Source organism: Ptychodera flava, chromosome 5, assembly GCF_041260155.1.
Source record: "Ptychodera flava strain L36383 chromosome 5, AS_Pfla_20210202, whole genome shotgun sequence".
NCBI classification, from domain to species: Eukaryota; Metazoa; Hemichordata; class Enteropneusta; family Ptychoderidae; genus Ptychodera; species Ptychodera flava.
The window spans coordinates 25,568,707-25,593,026 of record NC_091932.1 but is presented as its reverse complement, the minus strand read 5'-3'; the positions used below and the strand labels follow the sequence as shown (position 1 = coordinate 25,593,026).

At 36.8% G+C, this 24,320-nt stretch overlaps 1 protein-coding gene across 2 annotated transcripts in view; it reads right to left on the bottom strand.

Annotated features, from left to right (window-relative positions):
• Positions 1-3,103: 3,103 nt before the first annotated feature.
• LOC139133371 (calmodulin-like) overlaps positions 3,104-24,320 on the bottom strand; it is a 37,270-nt gene continuing 16,053 nt past the window's right edge. Inside the window, exons 2-4 of one of the 2 annotated variants that reach the window (XR_011552579.1) lie at positions 7,270-7,506; positions 4,085-6,773; positions 3,104-4,032 (exon numbers count right to left, since the gene is read on the bottom strand). Coding sequence is in view for 1 of the 2 variants with exons in the window: in XM_070699928.1 (XP_070556029.1) it covers positions 6,562-6,773; positions 7,270-7,506 (449 nt within the window). In the remaining variant the exon portion in view is untranslated. Of the gene's footprint in view, positions 6,774-7,269; positions 7,507-24,320 lie in introns of both variants that reach the window. The other variant, XM_070699928.1, reaches the window with a different exon arrangement.

Genomic DNA, 24,320 nt, shown 5'->3' with positions numbered 1-24,320 from the left:
CAATCTCATAACTCGATTGTAATTAAAATTGATTTCCGCAATTTTCGTCGTTCACTTGTCATCCTATCTCTTTCAATGCCAACTAAAAATCACGACCGTCGTTACAGCGATATATTAGTGCATATCATGTTGCAAATTGCCTGAATATAAATAATACCATAAAATATACAACCTCCTTTCGACCCGATATTAGTAATTTCATCAACGACTTCTTCAAGACATTCCTGCCTCAAGGACTGTCTTTGCACCGCCATAACAGCCAGCTAGGGCATACACTTGTGTTTTTACGTCATACATCTTATCTGTTAATATATATCAGTGATTTTGTAGGTTATTGGACCTTGAGCTATGCAGTTCCTTTGACGCTTGTTTTCTATGTAACTTCTCACAATGTTATTACAAGCCAGCCGGCTTCCTGCAGCTGGCGAAAGTGTCAAATGATCTATTGCACTAATTCTTTGCCCTTGACAAATCGACTCTTTTATCATCTAACAGAGGCGAGAGAAACGAAAACAAACAAACAGGATTGTATTCTGAATAAACTAAATATTTTACTTGCAATATTGTTTAACTTGATCTTCAGCAATATGCCTCTTCTTTATTTTCGGTGGTATATTATTATCTGTCATACCAGTCAAGATTTGAGAGTCACAACATCACATATGATACTAGTTTAAGGTAGCATGCGCCTCGAAAGTGAAAGACTTAAACTTGTGCTCAAACTTTACTCAAGGAATTTCGGAACATTGCTCTTCCAAAATCAAGAATAAAAATCGGGGGTCACCGTGCAAATTTTAGTACTAGAGAAACAAATTACCAAAGTTTTACCGATATTTGAAATTCAAAATGGCCGCCGTCCCTGCGTTAACTCTATATAAAAGAAACCGCCAAAATTTTCGATTTTCGAAAAACTAAGGAGGTGAAATTTTTTCTCGCACAAAGAGCTTTAAAATAAGCACCCATAAGTGGTATATCAGAAAAGAATTGTAAAAGATCGAGTCCGTATATCTGTCCCCAAGGCGCTTTCTACCATAATGTCATCGCAGATAGTATCAATAACGATAGATGAGAAAATGATTCTTTGAATGATGGAGACGAGAAAGATCAAAATCACAGGAAACTAAATTTGAGCTGAACAACTGAATGCTGTTAATTACCCCGGGTACATGCAAACGTTTCGGTTGAATTCGGTGGACATAATGTACCGTGTTTTCAATCGAGTGACATATAACACTACCTCGGGTGGTTTTATCGTAGGTCATGCACCGCGGGCATCAAACAGTAACATAGATTCATTCGTGTAGTGTCACTGAATTTCTACTTCGCTGGCTGGCTGGATGAAGAACTTAACATGGTATCCCACTGCGCGCAACAAAATCTCTGTTTTGGCGTAATGACGTCGGCGTATGTCTCCAGCGGCTTCCCGAGAGTTTGTTCAGTGACGTCGAAACGAGATATTATCGCGCCAGTGTGTGTAAATTAAGGCCCTGCTCACGTTTTCCAAAACGATCTCTGTACAAATAGATATTTTCAAGTGTGGCATCCTTGGCACGCAGTTACAGTGAAGAATTAAGCATACAGCCGACAGTGAAATAAAATATGCCCTTCACAAAGGGGCGATGACCCTCAAGCTAGCGGAGAAATTTAAGACCTATCTGTCAAAACCAAGTCATGCAGACATTATAGCTAACATCAAGAGGCTGCACCTTATCGATATCAATTTTAATGTCGTCCTTTACAATGTGTCGATTCCTTTTTTAGCTCATTCTGTAGCGATCTCTTCCCCAAAAATAAATCAAACTCTTCAAAATCCTTCAATGTACTCAGTTATATATATATATATATATATATATATATATATATATATATATATATATATATATATAATATATATATATATATATATATATATATATATATATATATATATATATTATTTACTTCAACTACAAAGTAATGAAATCTGTCTTGGTAATAACTGATGAACACTTAGGAGATTTTGACGATGTTATTTCTTTGCTGTACATTAATTGTTATAAACTAATCCTGCTGATGTCGTATCTTCATCATTAATATGACACAACCATAGAGAACCCATATTGATCTATTGCTTGCACTTGCATGACGTTACTTTACATCATTGCTGTACGGTTTAACTACGTTTGATTATATATATATATATATATATATATATATATATATATATATATATATATATATATATATATATATATTATATATATACCATAAGGCATGAGCAAATCGGCTAAATAAGCATAGGTATGTACACACACACACATATATATATATAATATATGTATTCGGATAGTTTTCAATCGGATTCGAACCCACAACATACGGCATATATATAATATATATACCATAAGGCATGAGCAAATCAGCTAAATAAGCATAAGTATGTACACACACACACACACACACATATATACATATATATATATATAATATATATAATATATATATATATATATATATATATATATATATATAAAATATATACCATAAGGCATGAGCAAATCAGCTAAATAGCATAAGTATGTACACACACACACACACACATATATACATATATATATATATATATGTATTATATATATATATATATATATATATATATATATATATATATATATATATATATATATATATATATATCGAAGTATACAGATGTCCTCGAGGGAAATTACAGTGCTCAATGCAAAAAGCAGAGCGTTATAAATAAACAGATCACTTCAAGTACAAAGTAATGAAATCTATTACTTAAGTTTCATGCATCTTGCAATCCTCAGATAGAGTGAAAGGATTTCTAGCTCGACACTCTTAGTGTCGAACTAGAAATCCTTTCACTCTATCTGAGGATTGCAAAATGCATGAAACTTAAGTAATTGATTTCATTACTTTGTACTTGAAGTGATCTGTTTATATATATATATATATATAATATATATATATATATATATATTATATATATATATATATAATATATATATATATATTCGACGTCTATGTATACACAGGTGTTACATGCGTGTTATATGTGTGTATGTATATAGTGAATAGCACCAAAATTGCAGGGAAAGAATAATGTCCAAAATTAAACAAATCTTTTATTTACAGAAACATCGCTAAACTAACAGGACTTCATTTATTCACTACTCTAATTACACTTATTACAGCATGTGGTTCATTTGCCGTTGATCCATTATCTTCTTAGCAGCAATGACTGTGCAACGAAGAAAATAACCTTTGAACTTCGTATGTATTATACTGAATAAGCCATGGAAACAATACAGTGTTGGCAGATTGGCTCCTTTTCGTCACTGATTTCAAAGCTTCCTCTACTAATTGCTAAAGGTAGTAATAAACGTCATTCAGAAAACAGTCGATGATCTGGTAGTTCTGTTGAATTTGTTGAGGGAGTAAGTTCTACGCGGTGACTCTGTTATGCCTAAAGATAATGTACACTTCGCAAACACAGCACTACAAATAGTTGTCGCTTTTAGATAATGGTTATAAAGCAATGCATTAACTGTCCTAGTTCAAATAAATGTTTCCTTTAGTTACACTACTTTTTCCTACGTACGACTCGCGAATATAATCTCTAAAATCATCATGAAAAAAGTATCAAACCGAAGGAAATTCTCTTAGGCTGTCAACGACAGAAACAAATGCTTCACAATGTTCAAATGGCTATGAAATGTCGGCGTCAGAAAAGGCTCCTAGTAAAAACTATGTGAAATAAGTCGCTGAGTAAAACCTGCAGTCATCGAATGTCTATATCTCATATTTTGAAAACGTTTATTAAAATGACAAACTATAGCTTAACTTTCTGATGATAAAATGAAACGCATGTATGTATGTATGTATGTATGTATGTATGTATGTATGTATGTATGTATGTATGTATGTATGTATGTATGTATGTATGTATGTATGTATGTATGTATGTATGTATGTATGTATGTATGTATGTATGTATGTATGTATGTATGTATGTATGTATGTATGTATGTTAGTATGTATGTATGTATGTATGTATGTATGTATGTATGTATGTATGTATGTATGTATGTATGTATGTATGTATGTATGTATGTATGTATGTATGTATGTATGTATGTATGTATGTATGTATGTATGTATGTATGTATGTGCCATTAGCACAGTATTAGTTACCTGCCTATACCTATATTACGTTATCATACCAAAGAGATAAGAAATTCCATCGGTAACATATTGTGTCGCTAATACTGCCTTTTCGTTATTTACAATTTGAATATGCTACGATATAATTTATAAAACTCTTGGACTAAACTCCAGATGGCGCTGTCATTCGCTCAGTGCCAGTTGTAAGCTGCAAAACTATTAATGGACCCAGAGTTGAGGGTTACAATTTTAAGGTGAAAGTGTCAGTTAGCAGATATCGGGTGGTAAGTGTCCGAATCTGATTCTATTTCAATATCGTGTGATGATGGATTATTTCAATGTCTGTATAACAGTTACCGCTCCGCAATCTTCAGCTGCCATATTCTTTACACCCTACTTTTGCTGCAATTCTTTCTTTGCAGAGCAGGAAGCGTAGTTACTCTTGTGTGTTTAATTGTTTAGTTTTAAACTCTTGTTATTGTTATTATTGAGTGAAATGTCACAGCACCAATGGAAGATTCTTGAAAGCTAAATACCGTATTCTTGATGACATTACCTAACATCAGAAATTGGAAAACACTTTCTAGTTTTAATATATCACTTTTCAATACTTGGTTGACGCTTTTAGACATATCCATTTTCGAGTGAAGTCCAAAATTTCACCGTATTTATTACCTGTGTGTTACACACCATACTTTTACATTTCTATGTAAGGAAATGTTTCATTAAATAATTATCTACACTATCTACATACAATAGACACGGATTAATCGTGTTCTCTTGAAAAAGGGTTATGCTGCAAGGCAATTTGATAGAGACTCCAACTTTTCAATCCGATTTCTTCTTGAGCCTGATCACACCTTCGGTGTGAAAACCGCTTGTCTCATATAGGCGATAAGATGCTCTCATAGATACGGAGAATAACTTGTCAGGAGTGGTGGAGAATCCATTTTTGTCTATTTAACATCATTCCAATGATGTATTGCAGGATACTGCCAGGCAGGAGTCCTTGACAACGAAATCAAATAACAATGTCATTTTCTGTATTCCGTCTTCAGCCCCAGCAGCAAATGTGAAGGAAAGTATAGATATGCACAAAGGTTGACGTTTAGATAGCTGTCGCCGTATGTCTGCAGCTGTTCCTGTTTTAGAAACTTTAAGATATGCGATTTACGCGCGACGTGTCATACAATATGCCATGTGCAGGCGACCGTGTACACGCGTACCTTATATTTAATCTCGTTCATTTGTGATTACCGTCCTAAATGCAGTTTTCTTTTGCATTCAGGGTTTAAAACTTAACATTCAAAATTGGAATTGACAAGAGAAATCATGTAGGAAGACCAAGAGCCTAGGCTGTTCAGCGCCCTCAATGGTAGTCTATCCAAGAGTTCGACAAGGCTTTGAAGTAAAATCAACTGTACGTTCATAATGGTATCATATAATCTGTGCCCATAAAGAAAATGTCAGCTATTCCGTTTCGAAAATATTGAAAGCAGAATTCTTTACATATTAGCAGATTTATCGAAACAATCCGAATGATATCGATATTGTGCAATGTACTTGGTACAAAGTAGGTTGTCATACGAGCACAGAAGGTCATTGTCCCTGCAATCGTCTTGTGGGAAGTTGGACATAAATCGAATTGCAAAAGCACACGACTAATGCAAGTTGCCTGATCCTGGTATTATCGCCTGATTGTAAACCAATTCACACAGTGAATCACGCTGGGGTTGTCAGCGTCAGGTCGACAAGGAGAGCCTCGCCTCACCTTCGGTAATCAGGTAAAAGCGCGTTATCCATCAAGCAATTTATTACAGTAGCTGGCGGAGAGCCACACAATTCAATCAAAAAAGCCTTGACATCCGAGGAGTGTGTAATCGCTTGTCACAAACCGACTGCTGAAAAACGGCTTTGGCAATATTGTGAGGTGTCCCTGTTAATGAAACGGTGCCTCTTGAGATTTGCCAACTCTCTAAGTGGATTAAGGAGCGAAATTGTGAATTGCATGTACACCGATTGCAAACATAAGAATTCCACCTCTGTCGTTCTTTCGCTCAGTTAAAAATTATTTGATTTGAAAAGAGTGGATCTTGTTTCAATTTCCAATGTGTAATGCGGTTGATGATGTGGAAGAAACAGAAAAAAAACAGAAACAGAAAATTCAAAACAATAATCTTCCAGGACTTAAGAAGAGTTTTCCGTATGCCAGCATCCTTAAGACTTCCAAAGCCATGGCTTTACTGAGAAGAAGTTGCTCACTGCAAACCAGATAGCATTCTCGCGTCGTAGGCGACCTGCAAAACGTCATCCAGACCATAGTGGACTAGCGCCACCATCGGTGCGACGCACAAAGCGGGAGAAATTAGACACACCTTTTCCCGTCATGGGCGGTCATTTTTTGGTAGACGCCCGCAAAAATTCCATGTAGTTGACTTTCCCGTCTCCGTTAATGTCCGCCTCTTCCATCATGTCCTCGATATCCTCATCGGTGTAGTGCTGTGGAATTTTCCGGAGGGCATGCCGAAGTTCCTCGATCGTGATATACCCATTGCCGTCTTCGTCAATATCATGGAATACATCCATCAGACCCTGGTGGCTGGGATCTGTGAAAACGATAGCATACAGAAATATAGATGGCGATATATTGATGCCATACCCGTCCAGTTTACGACGAAATAACAAACCAATGCATTTTTCATTCGTCTAATCATCACGTGTCACATACGATAATGCATGTTGAAAGTTGTATTTGCGCTGATAATAATAGAGCCGTGTTCCAGGGCTCTGTTGCATGTCAAATACTTATATTAAGGACACGCCTTACTTGTAACATGGGTGAGATTATCTGTTGAACTTTGCCCATTGTCAAAAGTTTTCATAGCTTATCATTCATAGGATGGACTTGCCATCATGTTTGCCAGGACCTATTTCTCGACTTCAACATCTTGCAGGCATGCTTTCTACTGACATTTTTATCTCTCACACCTCGCTTCGAAATCACGTCAACATCACATAACTGGCCCACAACGATAAAAAAAAGCCCAACAGTTTCACTTGACAGATGTTTTTCGAGTATGGATACTTACTTAATTATCTTACCTGTGTGGTTGTAGGCGTCCATAGGGTCCTCGTTTCTGATGATCTTGGCGAACTCCTTGTAGTTGACCCTGCCGTCGCCATCTTGATCAGCCTCCTTCATCATCTCCCTCAGTTCATCTTCGCTGATCGTCTCTCCCAATTTCTTCATGGTCCTCCGGAGTTCGTCGATCGTTATGTAGCCGTCGCCATTCCGGTCGAACTCGCGGAATGCTTGGTAGAGATCATCCTTTGAACGATCTGTGAGGAAACGGAGAGAACGAAGATGGCAATCAATTGATTTAATGATTGATTGTCTGAAAATGTCACCCGGAAGTCGAGGCCCAATAATGGGATACAAAAAGGCTATAAAATCCGATCCAATACAAAATTCATTTATAAAAAGTAGATCAATAAATAGTAACTGACAACGAACAGAGAAATTGGAAGTCAGTACTTAATGCTAAGCCATGGTCACGTGAGATTTTAAAAACACACAAATGTTTTAAACAAGTAGTTCTCAGGAAGATGTCTGGTTTCAAATATAAGTCAAAATAGGTATGCAATCACATTCTCGAACTCTCCTTCCCAGTTATTCCGCTGACGATAACACTGTACTTTTGCGGTTTCTTGATCGAACGAGAAGTCATTTTATGCTTTGTGATGTAAATAACGTGGAACAAATGTCTCGGTTATTGCTATAAATACTATCATTTTTGAACCGAATATTTTGTTTTTCGATTACACGTGTGAAGTTTAGTTCCATGAGTTCATGGTTATTGCGAGAGATGTAGTCGAGTAAAGCAGTTGAGTTAGCTATAAATTCAATACGTTTTGTTGTGAAAAGCTAACTTTTCAACTCTGAAAAAAAAACCCATCACGACGCCGACTTAAGATTTACGGGATGAAAAGACACCCAGTAATGAAATCACGACGGGGATTACGTCGTAGCTGTGCTTGGATCTCGATCAGACCCGAGTTGTGTAATCCCCCCAGGGATTGGCTGGTTCAGCCGTATACATGCCGCCGTATCAATAATTCATCTCTTCCTAGTACACTCACACCACACATGGAGCACTGTGTTTCGACATGTGCATTAACCGTGTAACATGCAGACCCTCTTCAGGTCTCCAATATAATGAGTTAACTTAACCGTATAATGCTTCTTATCTCACAAACGACTCCATGTCTGTGGATGACGTCGATTCAAAACACCTGCGAACTTTGGTGAGAGTTTGTGGATAAGGCGAGACTTCGAATGGCTAAAGAGTATCTGTTTCGGAACATAGTTTTGACACCTCCGACGAGCTAACTAACTTAGTCATTGGTTTTCCTTCGTTTGAACCCACTATAGAAACACTTAATACATGTACCACACATTTGTGGTCTATGATGGAGCAAGACTCATGAAGATCATCAAACAGGTTGGAAATAGGGCCATGATCAGCGTAATATACTATTAAGAAGGGTTTTCCGTGAAATTCTATTATATCCCTTTGAAAAAATATCATCAGAGGAATATTGGATGTTAAAACTGTAAAGATAGACAACGTGACAAAGTATTAATGCATACTGGCCTAAGTGGCAATATACCTCTTCAGTACTCTCAGTACGTACGTACGTACGTATACATACATACATACATACATACATACATACATACATACATACATACATACATACATACATACATACATACATACATACATACATACATACATACATACATACATACATACATACATACATACATACATACATACATACATACATACATACATACATACATACATACATACATACATACATACATACATACATACATACATACATACATACATACATACATACATACTACATACATACATACATACATACATACAACATACATACATACATACATACATACACACACACACACACACACGTGTCACACACACACACATACATACATACATACATACATACATACATACATACATACATACATACATACATACATACATACATACATACATACATACATACATACATACTACATACATACATACATACATACATACATACATACATACATACATACATACATACATACATACATACATACATACATACATACATACATACATACATACATACATACATACATACATACATACATACATACATACATACATACATACATACAACATACATACATACATACATACATACATACATACATACATACATACATACATACATACATACATACATACATACATACATACATACGTTTGTATATAAAGCCGCTAAAGCTAGGTTACACACATACCACATTTGTTGAAAGGCGCAATTGATTTTCCTTCCCTTGTTCCTTTGGGTATGTGCCGACAATGACACAGTGCTAATATCCTGCATCGATTTCCTTGTTCAAATATCCTCGTAAGGTCGCTCTCGTCCTCAATGAAGGCTCATCAAATCGATTCTAGCGAGGCAGATATCACATCATTCTCATGCTTTGTAATATTTTTGATCGCTTGTGGAGGTTGATATTGCCTTTACAGACGGAACATCACGTAGGAATTGTGTCATTGGAACACGCATTTGATTAAAGTACGTGTGACTTTTGACAAATGTGTTCATCACAAATCACAACCCATCACAAGGCCTTGTTCTTATTATACATATTCAACATAGTTTATTGGCCGTCATTTATGTTGTATCAGCCAGTCGATCATACTAAGAAATGAGAAGAAAGAGCGGGAAGATTATTGCACTCTCACAATGTCACAAATCGTCGTTCGGTTGCGGATAGCATAGAACCATTCAGACTCCGCGTTGTTCTTATTTGTTATCGTTCAGAATAGCCGTAAGGTGTGCCATCGCCATGACAACAGAGGGAGGTTGCACGCAGGATGGCGGATGTTTATGTCGACTCTCACTACAAGAAATCGGTCTCGAAAAATTATACATTTGAAAGCGTCATGCGAAATGACGCATGGTCGATAGATACCCTTACTGCTAGGGTTTAATGACAGAAGAAAGTATCGGAATTCACAGTGTGATGCCACACAAAAGCTTCGGTAATTAAGGCAGAAGATATTATTTTCGTATTTGTAATTATTATAACTCACGAGAACACATGTGAAAGCCTCAATAACTGCACGCCCATTGTGCCATACGGCAGGCACTCATCAAAAGAAGCCTCTTGCAAGGCCACGGATTGTCGTCATAGGCCCAAGTTAGCGACATTTGTCGTAAAATATCGATTACCCTTGTACGGTTCACTGGTTCCATCTGCACAAAACATCCCCTCCGATGCACACTGTGAACGCTATGATTTACATCCGCTGTTTGATGAGTCTTCTCCAACAGAGTTCAATTATTCGCAGTGACAAAGGACACGGGAAATCGCGAGTGTCAGATTATACGTTGACGTATGTCGCCGGCTTGAATTCCGACAGACAGGCAGACAAGCTTGTTGCAAGCTTGTTCCGATACGCATCTGGACTTGGGACCAACCATGCTTGATCTCTACGGAGCTTGCCAGCCCTGATAATTTATCCGGTCAAAGGAACAGCATTCCTTTACCATAGAGAAAATGGTTTTGAAGTCTAGTTACACTAAAAACGATTACAAATGTCTCAGCTGGTTTCAGCTGGCATGTGTCTTTTGTGTGCATTAATCAAGAGCCCATGAAACCTTCGACCCGCAGCTGCGGGATACAACGACTTTGTCGACGCAAAGTAGAAATAGTGCCATGCTACGACGACTTCCCCTACGGAGATGAGCAAACACAAGCCCGAGAAACATCAATGTACAACGTGTTTGGCTTTTACAAGCACAGTTACCCTGTCTGCCTCAAGAAGTAAAAACATATATCAAATGGCATAGGGCAGGATATGTGCCGGTGATTTTCTTGCTTCCTTTGTTCTTTTCCTTCGATCTTCAGTAAACGCGCCGCTCGTCACCGCGAATGAAACTTTATGCCATCGGGCGATCTGAACACAATTAGGTTATCGCCATAGGCGAGAAGATCTGTGCACTAGAATTTTTAACATTACCATAGAATGATTTACGCGATACACGGAGCTTACGCAAATCGTCATGCGCATTTAATTAACATTCCTGTCGAGGACGAAATAACAAAATATGAAAGAGGACACATTTTCTAAACACTTTATTGAAAGCCTTACTCTCTGCCAAATCACCAAACATGACATGTTTGTCATTCATTGTCAAATTTTAAGAGGCCAGCTTTTAATTGCTAATCGCTAAATAGCTAAAAACTTAAAATACACTGAGGAATGCATATGCCATTAGCAGACGGTCGGTTCTGTTAATGTTGCAATAAACTCACTGTTCCCCGCACTAGGAATTACACGCCGCCGGGGAAATTTGTCATGATATTTTTTACCGTTTGCAAATATTCGTGCTTCGGGCATAATGTATATTGTTCGTTATTGTGGCAATCGTCAATATGAAGTCATTACTCGCGAATCGTTTGCGACTGAACATGTTTAACAATTTACCTCGGTGTTTGTGCCATGATCGACACGTTAGTTTTCAAATTAACACAAATCACATGAATATTGATAGGCTTTTTAGCATTTTCATAGTCAAAATACCCTTTTATGGCACGTAGGTAATCATTGAGGTCCAATATTGAGTGAATTTTCAGATCGACCACAGGCGATGGGAAACATTTTCATCATTAAAGTTTATTCTGTGATTCCATAGGCATCCTTTTCGAAGGATTCCCGAATTAGACTCCCTAAGCCTGTGGTAAAATTAAAAACAAACCCCTCCATAATTATGGGATATTTCAGTTCTAATAAATTGGCAAAAAATGAAAACCTATATCGCAAAAAATTAAACTTGCCATCTGTTATCATGTCAATTTGCCATCATGTGTGACAGACTTAAAGGTACCGTATGGAACATTACTGTTCTGTGCCTGCGCTATTTCATCTTGTCTGCGTCTTTGTGATAAATTAATCTTATGGGAAACATGCGTGGCATCGGCTTACCATTGTGTGTTGTACACTTGTTTTCGATTGGTCAATTGTACCGAAATAATATGGATTAATTACCACTTTCCCCGAGTAAATCAATTATGCAATTGAGATAGAGCATCTCTCTAGACCAGACTGGTATCGCCAACGCGATCGCGACTAAGAATTGCACGGCTTCCCCGTCGATTTAGTCGGAGATGGCCGCAATTATTATTCGCCCAGTGGTCTTTATCGAGTCTTCTACTGTCGACTTTGTCCCCGCGTTACGCATCAGAATGAGCATCGGTGTACATTATCTTTCTATAATCACCATTCAATCTCTGAGGATCGAGGCGCCGTCACGAACTTTCAATTTTGAAGAAAAATACGTTTACACAGAAGACATGACCGACCGCGTTGATGTAAACAAAGAACACTGTCGAAGCACGACTTGCACATTTTATTCAACAGTAGTAATTACGTAGAGTTGTGAAAATATTTTCCTCCATCGTATAACCATAGCAACGAATGACATGTCGTCCATTTAGTGTAAATCTGTCAGCTGTGATCACAAATACAACTGTGCTTTAATGATCAATGAAATAGTATTATGCATGTATTGATTGGAAGAATGGGAAAAATCATATTATGAAATTCTTGATGACAGCTTTCTTTCTACGCAAGATTAGCTTCAGTTTCTTCGCGAGCATGTTTTAATAAAAAAATGCGTTCACTAAAGCAATTTACAAAATTGACGACTATTATTTTGGTTAGCTTAAAGTAAAGTAGATGCGAAACCATCTTGAGCGAAAAACCAAGAAAGCAAGTCTTCATTAACATCAACATTTCCTTTCGAAGACTGAGTCATAATATCGTATTTTGATCCAACATTGACATCACAGATACGGAGAAATCTCCGCGCTCACATATGACCGAAAACTGAAATCGCGGTTTACTGCACCGATCGCTTGGGATAGCAAGTTCTTACAGAAGCGAACATCTGGCGGAGGAGGTATGTCGAATGAGCTCTCAGATGATGCTGTCTGCTGTATTCCCATCGGACAAAGTACTCGGAAGGAAATTAAGTAGGGCATGCCATAATCAGTGCGTTGTGTTCAATCAATACTAGGAGATGAATACATGGCTGCATTGTGCTAATGCCTCCCTGAAAGCCTATTTGATAAGTTGCACACATATTGACCTACTGACCTGCGGACGGACTATCAGACAGCGAGACACATTTTAAGAGATAAGCCGGGCTGCATCAATTTTCATGCACAAAAGTTGAATATACATTCCAAAGAGAAAACAACGCGGAAGACTGATGTGTTCTACATCTTGTGATGATAGCGGAAGTGGGGGGGGGGGGGGATCTACCTAGGATTTTAACCTCAAATCTATTAAGAAAAGTGTACCATCCCGATCTTTTCGTAATGTAAAAATGTCATCTAATGGGAACTGAAGTTCTTTACCCTCATTTAAACTTTAAAAAAAGTCTAATGTGGGTCGACTACTTCGCTCTGTCAATGATAGACAGCTACAGAAAAAACCACCAATGATTCCGTAGGGAAAACGTTTTAAAAAAAATTTAATGAAAACTAAGAGTCTGGTGGAGTGGGCAAAGAGGGGAATATACTAGTACTCAACAATTTGCCGGGTAATATTGAAATTCACTTGTCTGTGTCTGTTCATCCTTGTCGTGTGTTAGTGATATCCTTGGAATCCCATTATTACTGTTTATCCCTAGCCGAGTTATTATGTCCACTCTGCATCTTCCTCTTGTGATGTTTGTGATTTTCATCTACTAGACATGTCCATTTAATAATCATCATCGTGTCTCATATTTCCAGGCATAGAATCATACGATCAGAGCATTTGCTATCGAAGCTGAACTGGAGCAGCCTGCTTATGAAAGTAAGTGATACTTGTCGGCTGAAACCATGCAAGTTGGGCATCGAATGTTATTAGCATAAGACCGCAGACTAGACCCACTTATTTGAATAATAGTCTCGAATGCATAGATTCATCATCAGGTGAATTAAGGAACAACCTTTATGAAAAGTTAAAACAATGAACTCCATTGGCACAAATATACTTTTATAGGTCTAAATAACAAATATGGGAAACGTTTAAAGACTAGGAATATTGCAAGTTCAAAAGTGTGATTAAGTAAAAACGCGCGAGTAATAGTTACATCAAAATAACCCTTAACTATTGGTTGCAAGTTTTCGAGAGACTGTACTCAACTGCCAACTCTCAAAGCAAATATAGATACAAATGGTGAACACAGATATTTCTCTTACACACAGACTGTCCATACATGTGAAGGTACATTGTAATACTATACAAGGTAGCTCAATGGAAGATCCATCTCGAGAAGGGGACTCGTATAAATTTTGAAAGATGTGCAAGTTTGTTTACATTGTTTTGGCATATGTAAATGAACCTCAATCAACCAATAAATACATACACGCACTAGACGACTTGATCGACCTAAACACATAATGTTTGATGAACTGACTCAATATTTGACACCTGATTTAAATGTGTGGAACGTATTTAAAATAGAAATATTTGAGGTTTTTTCCGTCCGCTTTAATATTACTTCTAATTTTACTATATCCATCAAATTTCTGTCAGGCCAAAATCTAGGCTATCTTACTTCACACGTTATACTGTGTTGATAAGAATAGTTGAAGAGTATATGAGAAAAGTCGCGTTGACTTTATGGCGATTTTTGGCTATTTGTAACCACTTCTAATTGGACCATGCAGACGCAGCAGAAGAGCACTTATAAATTTGGCCGTCAGTCCGCCAGTACATCCATATAGGAAGTTATATATAAATCTGAATCCTGTTTATTCATACATGGCTGGCACAAAGACAGTGCGCCATTTATTCGTGTGCACATCAAGTTATCTTTCCATATGATCAAATCCTGCTATTAGGCAAAACAGTATTTTCCACAAGCTGAAAGAAATGTCTTTGCTTGTACGAGGCACCAGGTACCTTACGGTTTGCGATGCCATCAAATATGACTGCCATGCGGCCATTGTGTAACAATATGTTCAGGACCAGAGAGCTAAAGAGATCGTAGCCAGATTTTTCAAATTACAGATGCAAGGTATTCTTACATACTTTTGAACAAAATTTCGTTTTAAGAAAGAATCCTATATCATGCAACGAAGGGCCACTTCATTTCAAGCATGAATGAGCCGGGTTCTCTTCTACATCGCAAAACAATACACTATTATAACTTTAGACGGGATGTGAACTTGTTTTAATATATTATTCAGTAAGGCGGGCAGGCGGATAGAAATACATTTGTTTCAGATCTCTGTCCACTGCTTAAGAATCCAGAAACTTAATAAGTTATTTTTTGCACTATTTGAAAAATGTGTTGGGTGAGCAGAGCGGTCGCATATCCTGTCTTATTTATTTGATTACAGCTAAACCTCTCATATTAAATGGAAAAATAAGAAATGTTTTCATGACAACATTGTAGGTATGAGTGAAACTTACTTGCAGTGTCTCTTGAACATTCACAGTGTTTCTGCTGTGTACAACCTATACTGGCAACCTTTATGAATATGGGTGAGCTTGATTCATGTCACAATCACTCTCAGAAAATATTCGTTGTTCATTCAGTAAAGCGAATCACTCAAATTCATGGATGCAATCTGTGTTTCAAAGAGTTGGCCTGAACCCACCATCTATGTCGGAAGACAGTGGGACTAAAGAATTCGCGTGGAATAGTAATGTCTTTTTTCGGCAAGCTCTCTATTTGTATGCAATACAGTGTATATCGTTGAAATAATTTATCGCTTTTAAGTTTTCAGCTGACTTGACTTGTGTATCAAACGTTTCTGATCGCTACGACTGTAGTATGCGAATTCCGTTCTTTTTTTTCTCGGGTGACGTTGCCTTTCTAGTGATATCATTGTGCAATATTTACAACATGAGAGATTGGAAAATGGGCCAAATTTGCTCACATCGTAGCTATTCACAGAAAGCAACAAATCTTGAAACACCAATCTGATGATACTGAGGAACCCTGTATTAGTCTCAAGATGGCATGCACACATCTTATACAATGCAAAGTTACCTACAAACTTCTATTGAAAATCGACTACTGTACTCTATCACATGCTCTTTCTATTACTCACACTGTACTTTCCTTGCACATATAGGCGTCATTGACTAGACGTTTCTAATATGTGCTAATGATAATTATCAACGGGACTGTGTCCATGACGAAGGTCGCTAAAAGCATTAACGTACTAGTCAACACCTGACTTTTCGTCTATTTTTACGGACACATGCAAGCAGAACGATAAAAACGTGACCTGTATAAATATCATCGCTGACTACCGTTTGTTGTACTGACAGGTCCAAAAAGGAATGCTTACCCAACAATAATTTGGCGAAAACAAGATGTGGTGGTGACGAAATAAATGCCGCATCAGTTTAGATAAGCTTTCAATGAACTTTGCAAGCTGTAAAACTGTTGTGATGATAAGAAGTATCAAAAACAACTTTTGCACACGACTTCCTAATCTGCGAGTCGATTATTTGTGTCATCAGTCGCTAAGTTACGACGGCACAACTCAGTCACGAATGCATTGTGTTTTATTAATAAGAATTGAAAGTGAACCTCCAAAGTGGCATTCAAGATACCAATATTGCATTCGCAAGCTGGTGGGATAAACGTGCCAAGAAGCTGCATTAAAACTCCATTAAGTGTTAAATTATTTTTGTTTCATCTTCAAAATGCGATTTCTTGTTTAATGATGTCTACGGTTCACTTTGTTGACATGCTCTGTCTGTCTGTCTGTCTGTCTGTCTGTCTGTCTGTCTGTCTGTCTGTCTGTCTGTATGTCTTTCTGCGTGTTTGTCTGTCTGCATATAATGCTATTGCTGATACCCGTCGTTTATGCTTGACTAAAATGTATTTCTCAACAATAACGTATTTACCAAAGCACTGCATATTGAAATATGAAGAACATACATAATCGAAGTATTATCATTAGATACAGCTATTGCCACTCTAATAGATTTTGTCTTGCTCGGCTCTTCAATGTAACTTTGCTGAACGATGCCCCTTATGCCCACCAATGCAACACAAGTATTCTAAATATGCTTTTAACAGAGAATATGCATCATTGTGGATCTTAGACGCGAATCTTAGCTGTCATAATAGAAGTTCACTGCCATCGCTTGTGCGATATTGCATAAGAATGAATATTCTCTGAAGGTGCTGCCTTTTTGCCATTCTTTTGCGAAGATCTGATCTTGGTGATTGTTACTGTACTAGCTTTTCAAAGAATGCTGCTAATGTATACAAACTACATATCGATGCTATTGCATATTACGTGGTGTAATTTTCTGCCACTGTTACCGTTGCACTGGCTTGTACAATCATAATGTTCATATTCCTGTCAGAGAAATTGTAATTTGTCCGCCTTACCCCTGGGGAATGATAAACATGTTTTGATTTAGCTTTCGAACGCAATCGATCATAACATGCTGTCAAACCTTGGTATTTCCGGTATCCCGCTGGTATGACTTAAAATTATATTTCCATGATAGATCACACCATCAGTCGCCATATTTCATAAACTAAGGGTCCAATGAGTCACTGAGCACTTTTCTAGCCAGATCTGCAATTTTGCTTACACTGCTATCATTTGGCCAGAAATATATTACAAAGCTTAAACTCTTCAACCAACCTTTAGCTGGTCCTAATTTCGGCCGCTGACTTCACGTACAGCTAAGAACACTAAGACACTAGGATATATATATATATATATATATATATATATATATATATATATATATATATATATATATATATATATTATATATATATATATATATATATATATATATATATATATATATATATATATATAGAACCGTACTCTCTGTGCCCAAGTTCAGAGGTTGCCATAAAGCCATTATGGTGATAACCGGGAGGGCACATTGTATACATTTGTGTGTATATATATATATATATATATATATATATATATATTATATATATATATATATATTAATATATATATATATATATATATATATATATATATATATATATATATATATATATATATATATATATATATATATATATATATATGATATATATAGTATTGCTAATGAATGAATCATTAGATTCAAGGTTATTGAAATGATGTCTGTCTATCTATCTATCTATCTTTTCTATCTATCTATCTATCTATAGATCTATCTATTTTTCTATCTATCTATCTATATTATATATATATTTATATATATATTCATTTATTTATATATATTAACAAATTACTTCAAGTACAAAGTAATGAAATCTATTACTTAAGTTTCATGCACTCTGCAATCCTCAGATTGAAGTCATGACACCAAAATATATAGTTCTATCTGAGAATTGCAGGATGCATGAAACTTAAGTAATTTGTTTATTGATAACGCTCTGCTTAGCATTGAGCACTGTAATTTCCCCCGAGGACATCTGTATACTTCGATATATATATATATATATATATATATATATATATATATATATATATATATATTATATATATATATATACATATATATTGATGATGACTCTAACTTAAAGAATGATAAGATTCAATAGGTTGTTTATCTAATTATATATTATATATCATAACTGAAATGAAAAACCCAACTATTCATTTTGAAAATGGTGTCATGAAAATAATCTAGCTAATTGAAGTCAGGCTAAAACCTAATGGACTATTTTTGGTGATCGAATATTGATTCAACATAGTCATCTTCCTCTCATTTGGCTAGTAAAGTCGCCTTGAAAACGAGATTTCCAGATCCACAATAAATTAAAGGGATATTGAAAGCCCTTGGGAGGTTAATTTAATTACGTGCGCTGTATGGGCAGCTTGTGGACCGGTGATATCACGAAAGCGTGCTACTTTTCACAGTACGAAAACTCGGGAGCTCGTTGATATTCTCATGTAACAACGTTTTATGGTCGGATACACAGGTCATCCTATGCATATATAAGATAATTTGAGATATTTTAAGTTTCATATTGATCTTATAACTTGGACTGAAAATACCTTATTCTTTTGAGGACACCATTTTCTCTAGGGTATGACCTTCACCGCGTAATGTCTTTTCGATGCAGACGTACAACATCCATAGTACGTGTTTTGCCTGAAATAACGGGGGAGACACTCCCGCGGGTATTAAAAATTGCGTTATTTGTAGTGATCTTAAAATAGCAAATCGTCGAGACGAAGCATTTTGAAGTCACGGGGAAGACATGTTTGATGTATCTAGCGGCACGTTGTCCAGCGACGGAGGCAATTCAGCGTATTAACTGAGCTAAATACATAAAGCTTTATTCAATTTGGTTGGATTGATACACTAACGGTCAAAATTGAACGTGATTCAATCCAGCGTCTCCCTTTGTGTTAAGTCGTTGTAGACTCACAATTTGAATCGAGATACCATCGTCTCGTCGTCAAGGAAACCCGGTTTTGATTTACGTGGCGCCATTTTCGCAAGTAGAAGTTGATTTGCAAAAATTGTCGAATTTGTTTTGTGAGGTAAACTAAGCGCAGCAATACACTTCAAAAAGAAACGCATATTACCCTGAAAATATATTTTATTGATAGTGATCTAGGGAATAAATATTTATGTCGATTGTTCCATTGCTATTGACTATGAAGTGATTGTATTTTTTCATGGTGAGCCGCTAAGTCGTAATATATGTTATTTTCAGCTCATGATTTTTTTCTCAAATGCGCGTGCATTCACGTAAAATGAACTATAAATCCGATGTGAATGTTTCTAAAATCTGGATATTAAGGTTAACCGTCCCGCAAACACGGCCTGCGACCAGTAGTCACAAAGGGGGGCTGCGAGCATTAACTGGACTATTCCGACCGCTATTTACGAGTCAAAGTCAAGTCGACCGACACGCATGACATCCTCCAATCGATGAGCAGCTCGATTGGAAAATCGATCGAGTATGTATGCAAGCGTATCTAGAGGCCTGTAAATAACAACTCAGGCACTTGATAATCTTTAAATTTTATTACATCTCGACAGGGGAACCGCATTGTATACTTCGAGAGGCAATGAGAATTTAAAAGGGTATAGGCTGTACTAACTTTTGATAATATTTTCATCCCTATATTTTAAAGAACAAGTACAAATCCTTCTTTTCTGTAAAACGCATATTGAAATACAGAGTATTTGAGTAAATGTAGTCTCGTGATAGCCGTGTCAACACAAAACATAATACATAGCAGGCAATATCCAATTTTGACGAATAAATTCAATTATGGACTCTGGAATTTGACGTTCAACTATGAGCCGCGACGTTACATATGCAAAGAGCCTGTTTCGCCAGATGAACTCTGGACGCCTCGGCATGGTTTTTGGAGCAGAAAAAGAAACGTCACTTTACACATACAGCTAATACAGCTTTGATCGACGATTTATCAAAAGTTGTGTTTTATAATGTCAGCCATTCCGGAGAAGGATGCAAACAATGACAAAAGGCCACCTGTATAATTCCTGTAATTTTGTCCGCGTGGACTTTAGGATATTTTACACTTCCCTGACGTCAAGGGTTCAGAATATGACACTCTGGGTGATGTTTATTCCTATTCAGCAGTGCTCATAATTTCTCTCACGTAATAGAAAATTGTATTAATTCTAGATATCAAATTGATCTTCCATTTTCGCCGAGAACCCATTAATGCTGTTTCTGCTTGGCATGATATTACCTATTAGGGAACACACAGCCGTCTCATTGCCAATTTTTCGCCACATTTACCCCAACTATTCCATATTTTCAAGGGTAATTGAACAATTACTGAACAATCCAGTCGGATCACTCTTGCTGACGACAGCCATTGCCTCTGATTCGGGGTTTTGAAAGAATCCTTTGATCTGAGAGGGATGAGTCACGGTAGTAGAGCGAAACGCTATCTCGTAAGGGCTTAAAATTGAACTCGCTGCTTGCAAGTTACAATATTGAGGACATTTGTCTCGTGATAGAAAAATTACCCTTCCTATATATGAAGGAGCAAAACCATTGCTTGGCCTTTTGTTCAACAGAGAAAATGATTCATTTCTATATAGTTTTTCAGCCATCATCATATTGAATTAATCCCTGCTAGCTCAACGTCGAATGGTTCTCTTGGTAGTCGAATCAATATAAAGAAAAATAATTGCACATTAATTCGGGGAATATGAAGACAAAACCAGTTTAGAATCATTAAACAATTGAATGTCACAACAAATGCATACTGTTTCGAAGGATAGCAAAGTAAGTGTAAAGAACTTGATGTTCAGACCATCACAAGTTCAGCAAAAGTAGGAAAGCAAGCTACATGTAAATCTCCAATCACAAGTAAAATTTTATTTAAGTGCAATCCGATAATATGATTGCACAATAAGGTGTCGCACTGATAATTGGACATCGAGAAAATTGCACTCTTGAAAAGAGGTCACTCTTTATTCTTGTATCGTAAATAAATTTACTTCCAATCACTTACAATTTGGTACAGTTTACGTGTAATTCAATTACGATATTCAACAATAAATTTTGCACTAATAATTTTATGTCGGGAAAATTGACCTGACACGTTTTCGTAATGGAGTGAATCTATCACAAACTGATACCCGAAAATGGAGGAGTACTTTTGTGCAATGCACGAACAATATACTGAATAAATGGCCGCAAACGTGTTCATTCATGCTTTTGCTCATATGAAAGCAAAGTGCACCATTTTAGTCGAGTTCACTAAAAGAGAGTTTACTCTTTTTGACCACTCTGTGCTTGAACAAATCAATATGTGCAGTGTGTCGAGTGTTTGCAAATCTTACACAAATATTGTTTTTGTTCGTACGTGGAATGGTAACGGACACATGTTTCACACTTGCTGCAGTTTTATCCCTCTTTTGAGATCATTTGTAATGTTCCGAGGTTATGCCGTATGGGTATGGACAAAGACACCTTTGTCAGTATCCTTCACAACATTGCGGAGTTATTTATGTGCGTTAAAATCAATATTAACCCTTGAAACCTTGAAAACATGGAAGTATCCACATTTAAAACAGATGCATAGTTTCGTGTCAGCAAAACTAGACGGCAAAGCAGAGACCTTTGAGCTGCTCTTTGTTGAACAAGTTCCAATATATTCTCGTAAATGGTTACTGGTGACCTTAATCCCCTAGCATATGGAAGCATGATGATTTTGGATTTCTCGATACCAGAATCCCTAATGGTTCACTTCGTCACTATGCATTTTATTGTCAAAATTTTGCTATTATCCTCAGTAGTACCAAGTTAGCTCGTATATATCTAACGATATCGTAAAGCAGCTTTCGTCACAGACAAACGGAGCATGAGATCTCTAGTTTAATCGGGAACATTGATTTCGGAATCACCAAATTGCAGCTCCAAAAAATATAACAAAGGATAATATACACTTTCCAGAATAAAAACAGAATTTTACAAAAATAGCAAATTTGTCTGAATCTGGTAATGCTTACTGAGAAAGAAATACAGCTTGAGATGGTGTTCGGCTTGCATACTTGAGGAACAAATGTGTGGTATGTTCATTCAGTGATTATCACAGTAAAACTGGGAAATTTGGATACGCTGATCTTATCTCAAATAACATCGCAAACATTAATCTGCGTATTCTGACACAATTCTGACTGTAAGGATTCCTGCAGAACACACTATGACTGTTAACCGATGCCTATCATTCATCGCGAAAGGCGAAATATTTCCCAAGCAAATATCGAGAGACATGTGTTCAGTCTCGGACTGACAGGCCGCTAGTGTATGTCGACAGTTATATTATAACACAAGAAAACGAGCATTTGGCAGGAAAAAAATCGTGATAGAAAGTCACTATGAAAAAACTCCAAAATACTAGGGCTGCCTCAAAATTAACATCGGGAGATTTGTCATAAGCTGTAGAATTGGTGTCATGGCTAAATATTACAGCACTGGCAATTCACTTGCACCAATTTGCTAATATCTCCATCATCATCATCATCATCATCACCACCACCACCACCACCACCACCATCATCATCATCATCACTATCATCGCCATCACCACCAAAATCATCGTCGTCATCATCATCATCATCATCATCATCATCATCATCATCATCATCATCATCATCATCATCATCATCATCATCATCATCATCATCATCATCATCATCATCGTCGTCGTCGTCGTCGTCATCATCATCATCATCATCATCATCATCATCATCACGAGGTGGATACTGGAGCAAAGCGCTCGGCGACACAAACATGCGTGTTGCTCGGTCAAGTAAAGCAACCCACTAAACTTTCCCATATCTTCCTGACATTCGACCATAAAGATAACTTCGTGTAAATGCGTTTCGTAAGCGATCTATCTCGTCTGCCCTTCCACATCTACCTGGCCTCTTAGAACACATACCTCATCTTCAAATATGAAAAGCGACGAATGTAGACGTTGTAAAATATTATATCCATAGGTCTGACAAAATCTACAGATTGTCGTTGGCATATGCGTTTCTGTTTCTGTCGATATGGAATTGCTTTTAAGTAGGTCAAACTTATCCGGAATGCAGCGGAAGCCTCAAAATTTTTGCGATCTCTTAAATCTCGTTCAGAAGTGTTTTCGCATTGAATTCAGCATGAACATTTTAGTAATCAGTCGACAATGACAACGGCAAACTTCCAGAGCCATCGTCATCGGAAGCATTGAGCTTCTCAGAAACAAAGTGAAAATCTGCAAGTGCTGTCGATACGCCAATCCCTTTAAAAGGGGTATTTTATTCCAGAAAATTGTTATTTCGTCTACAAATAAATCATCACGTATCTGTCTTGTTTCTAGAACAGTACTCTACCTTTTTATTTAATTTGGTATAAATATAGATCTAAAGCACGGGGTGTATACAAACTTTGAAACATATATGTGCATGGGGATTCATTTATTACCGTATTGGTAATGCGGGTGCTGGTTTCTCGCTCAGTATTTTTAGATGGTGGTACTTGTTATTCATGATAGAGAAAGATAGCAGTTATTT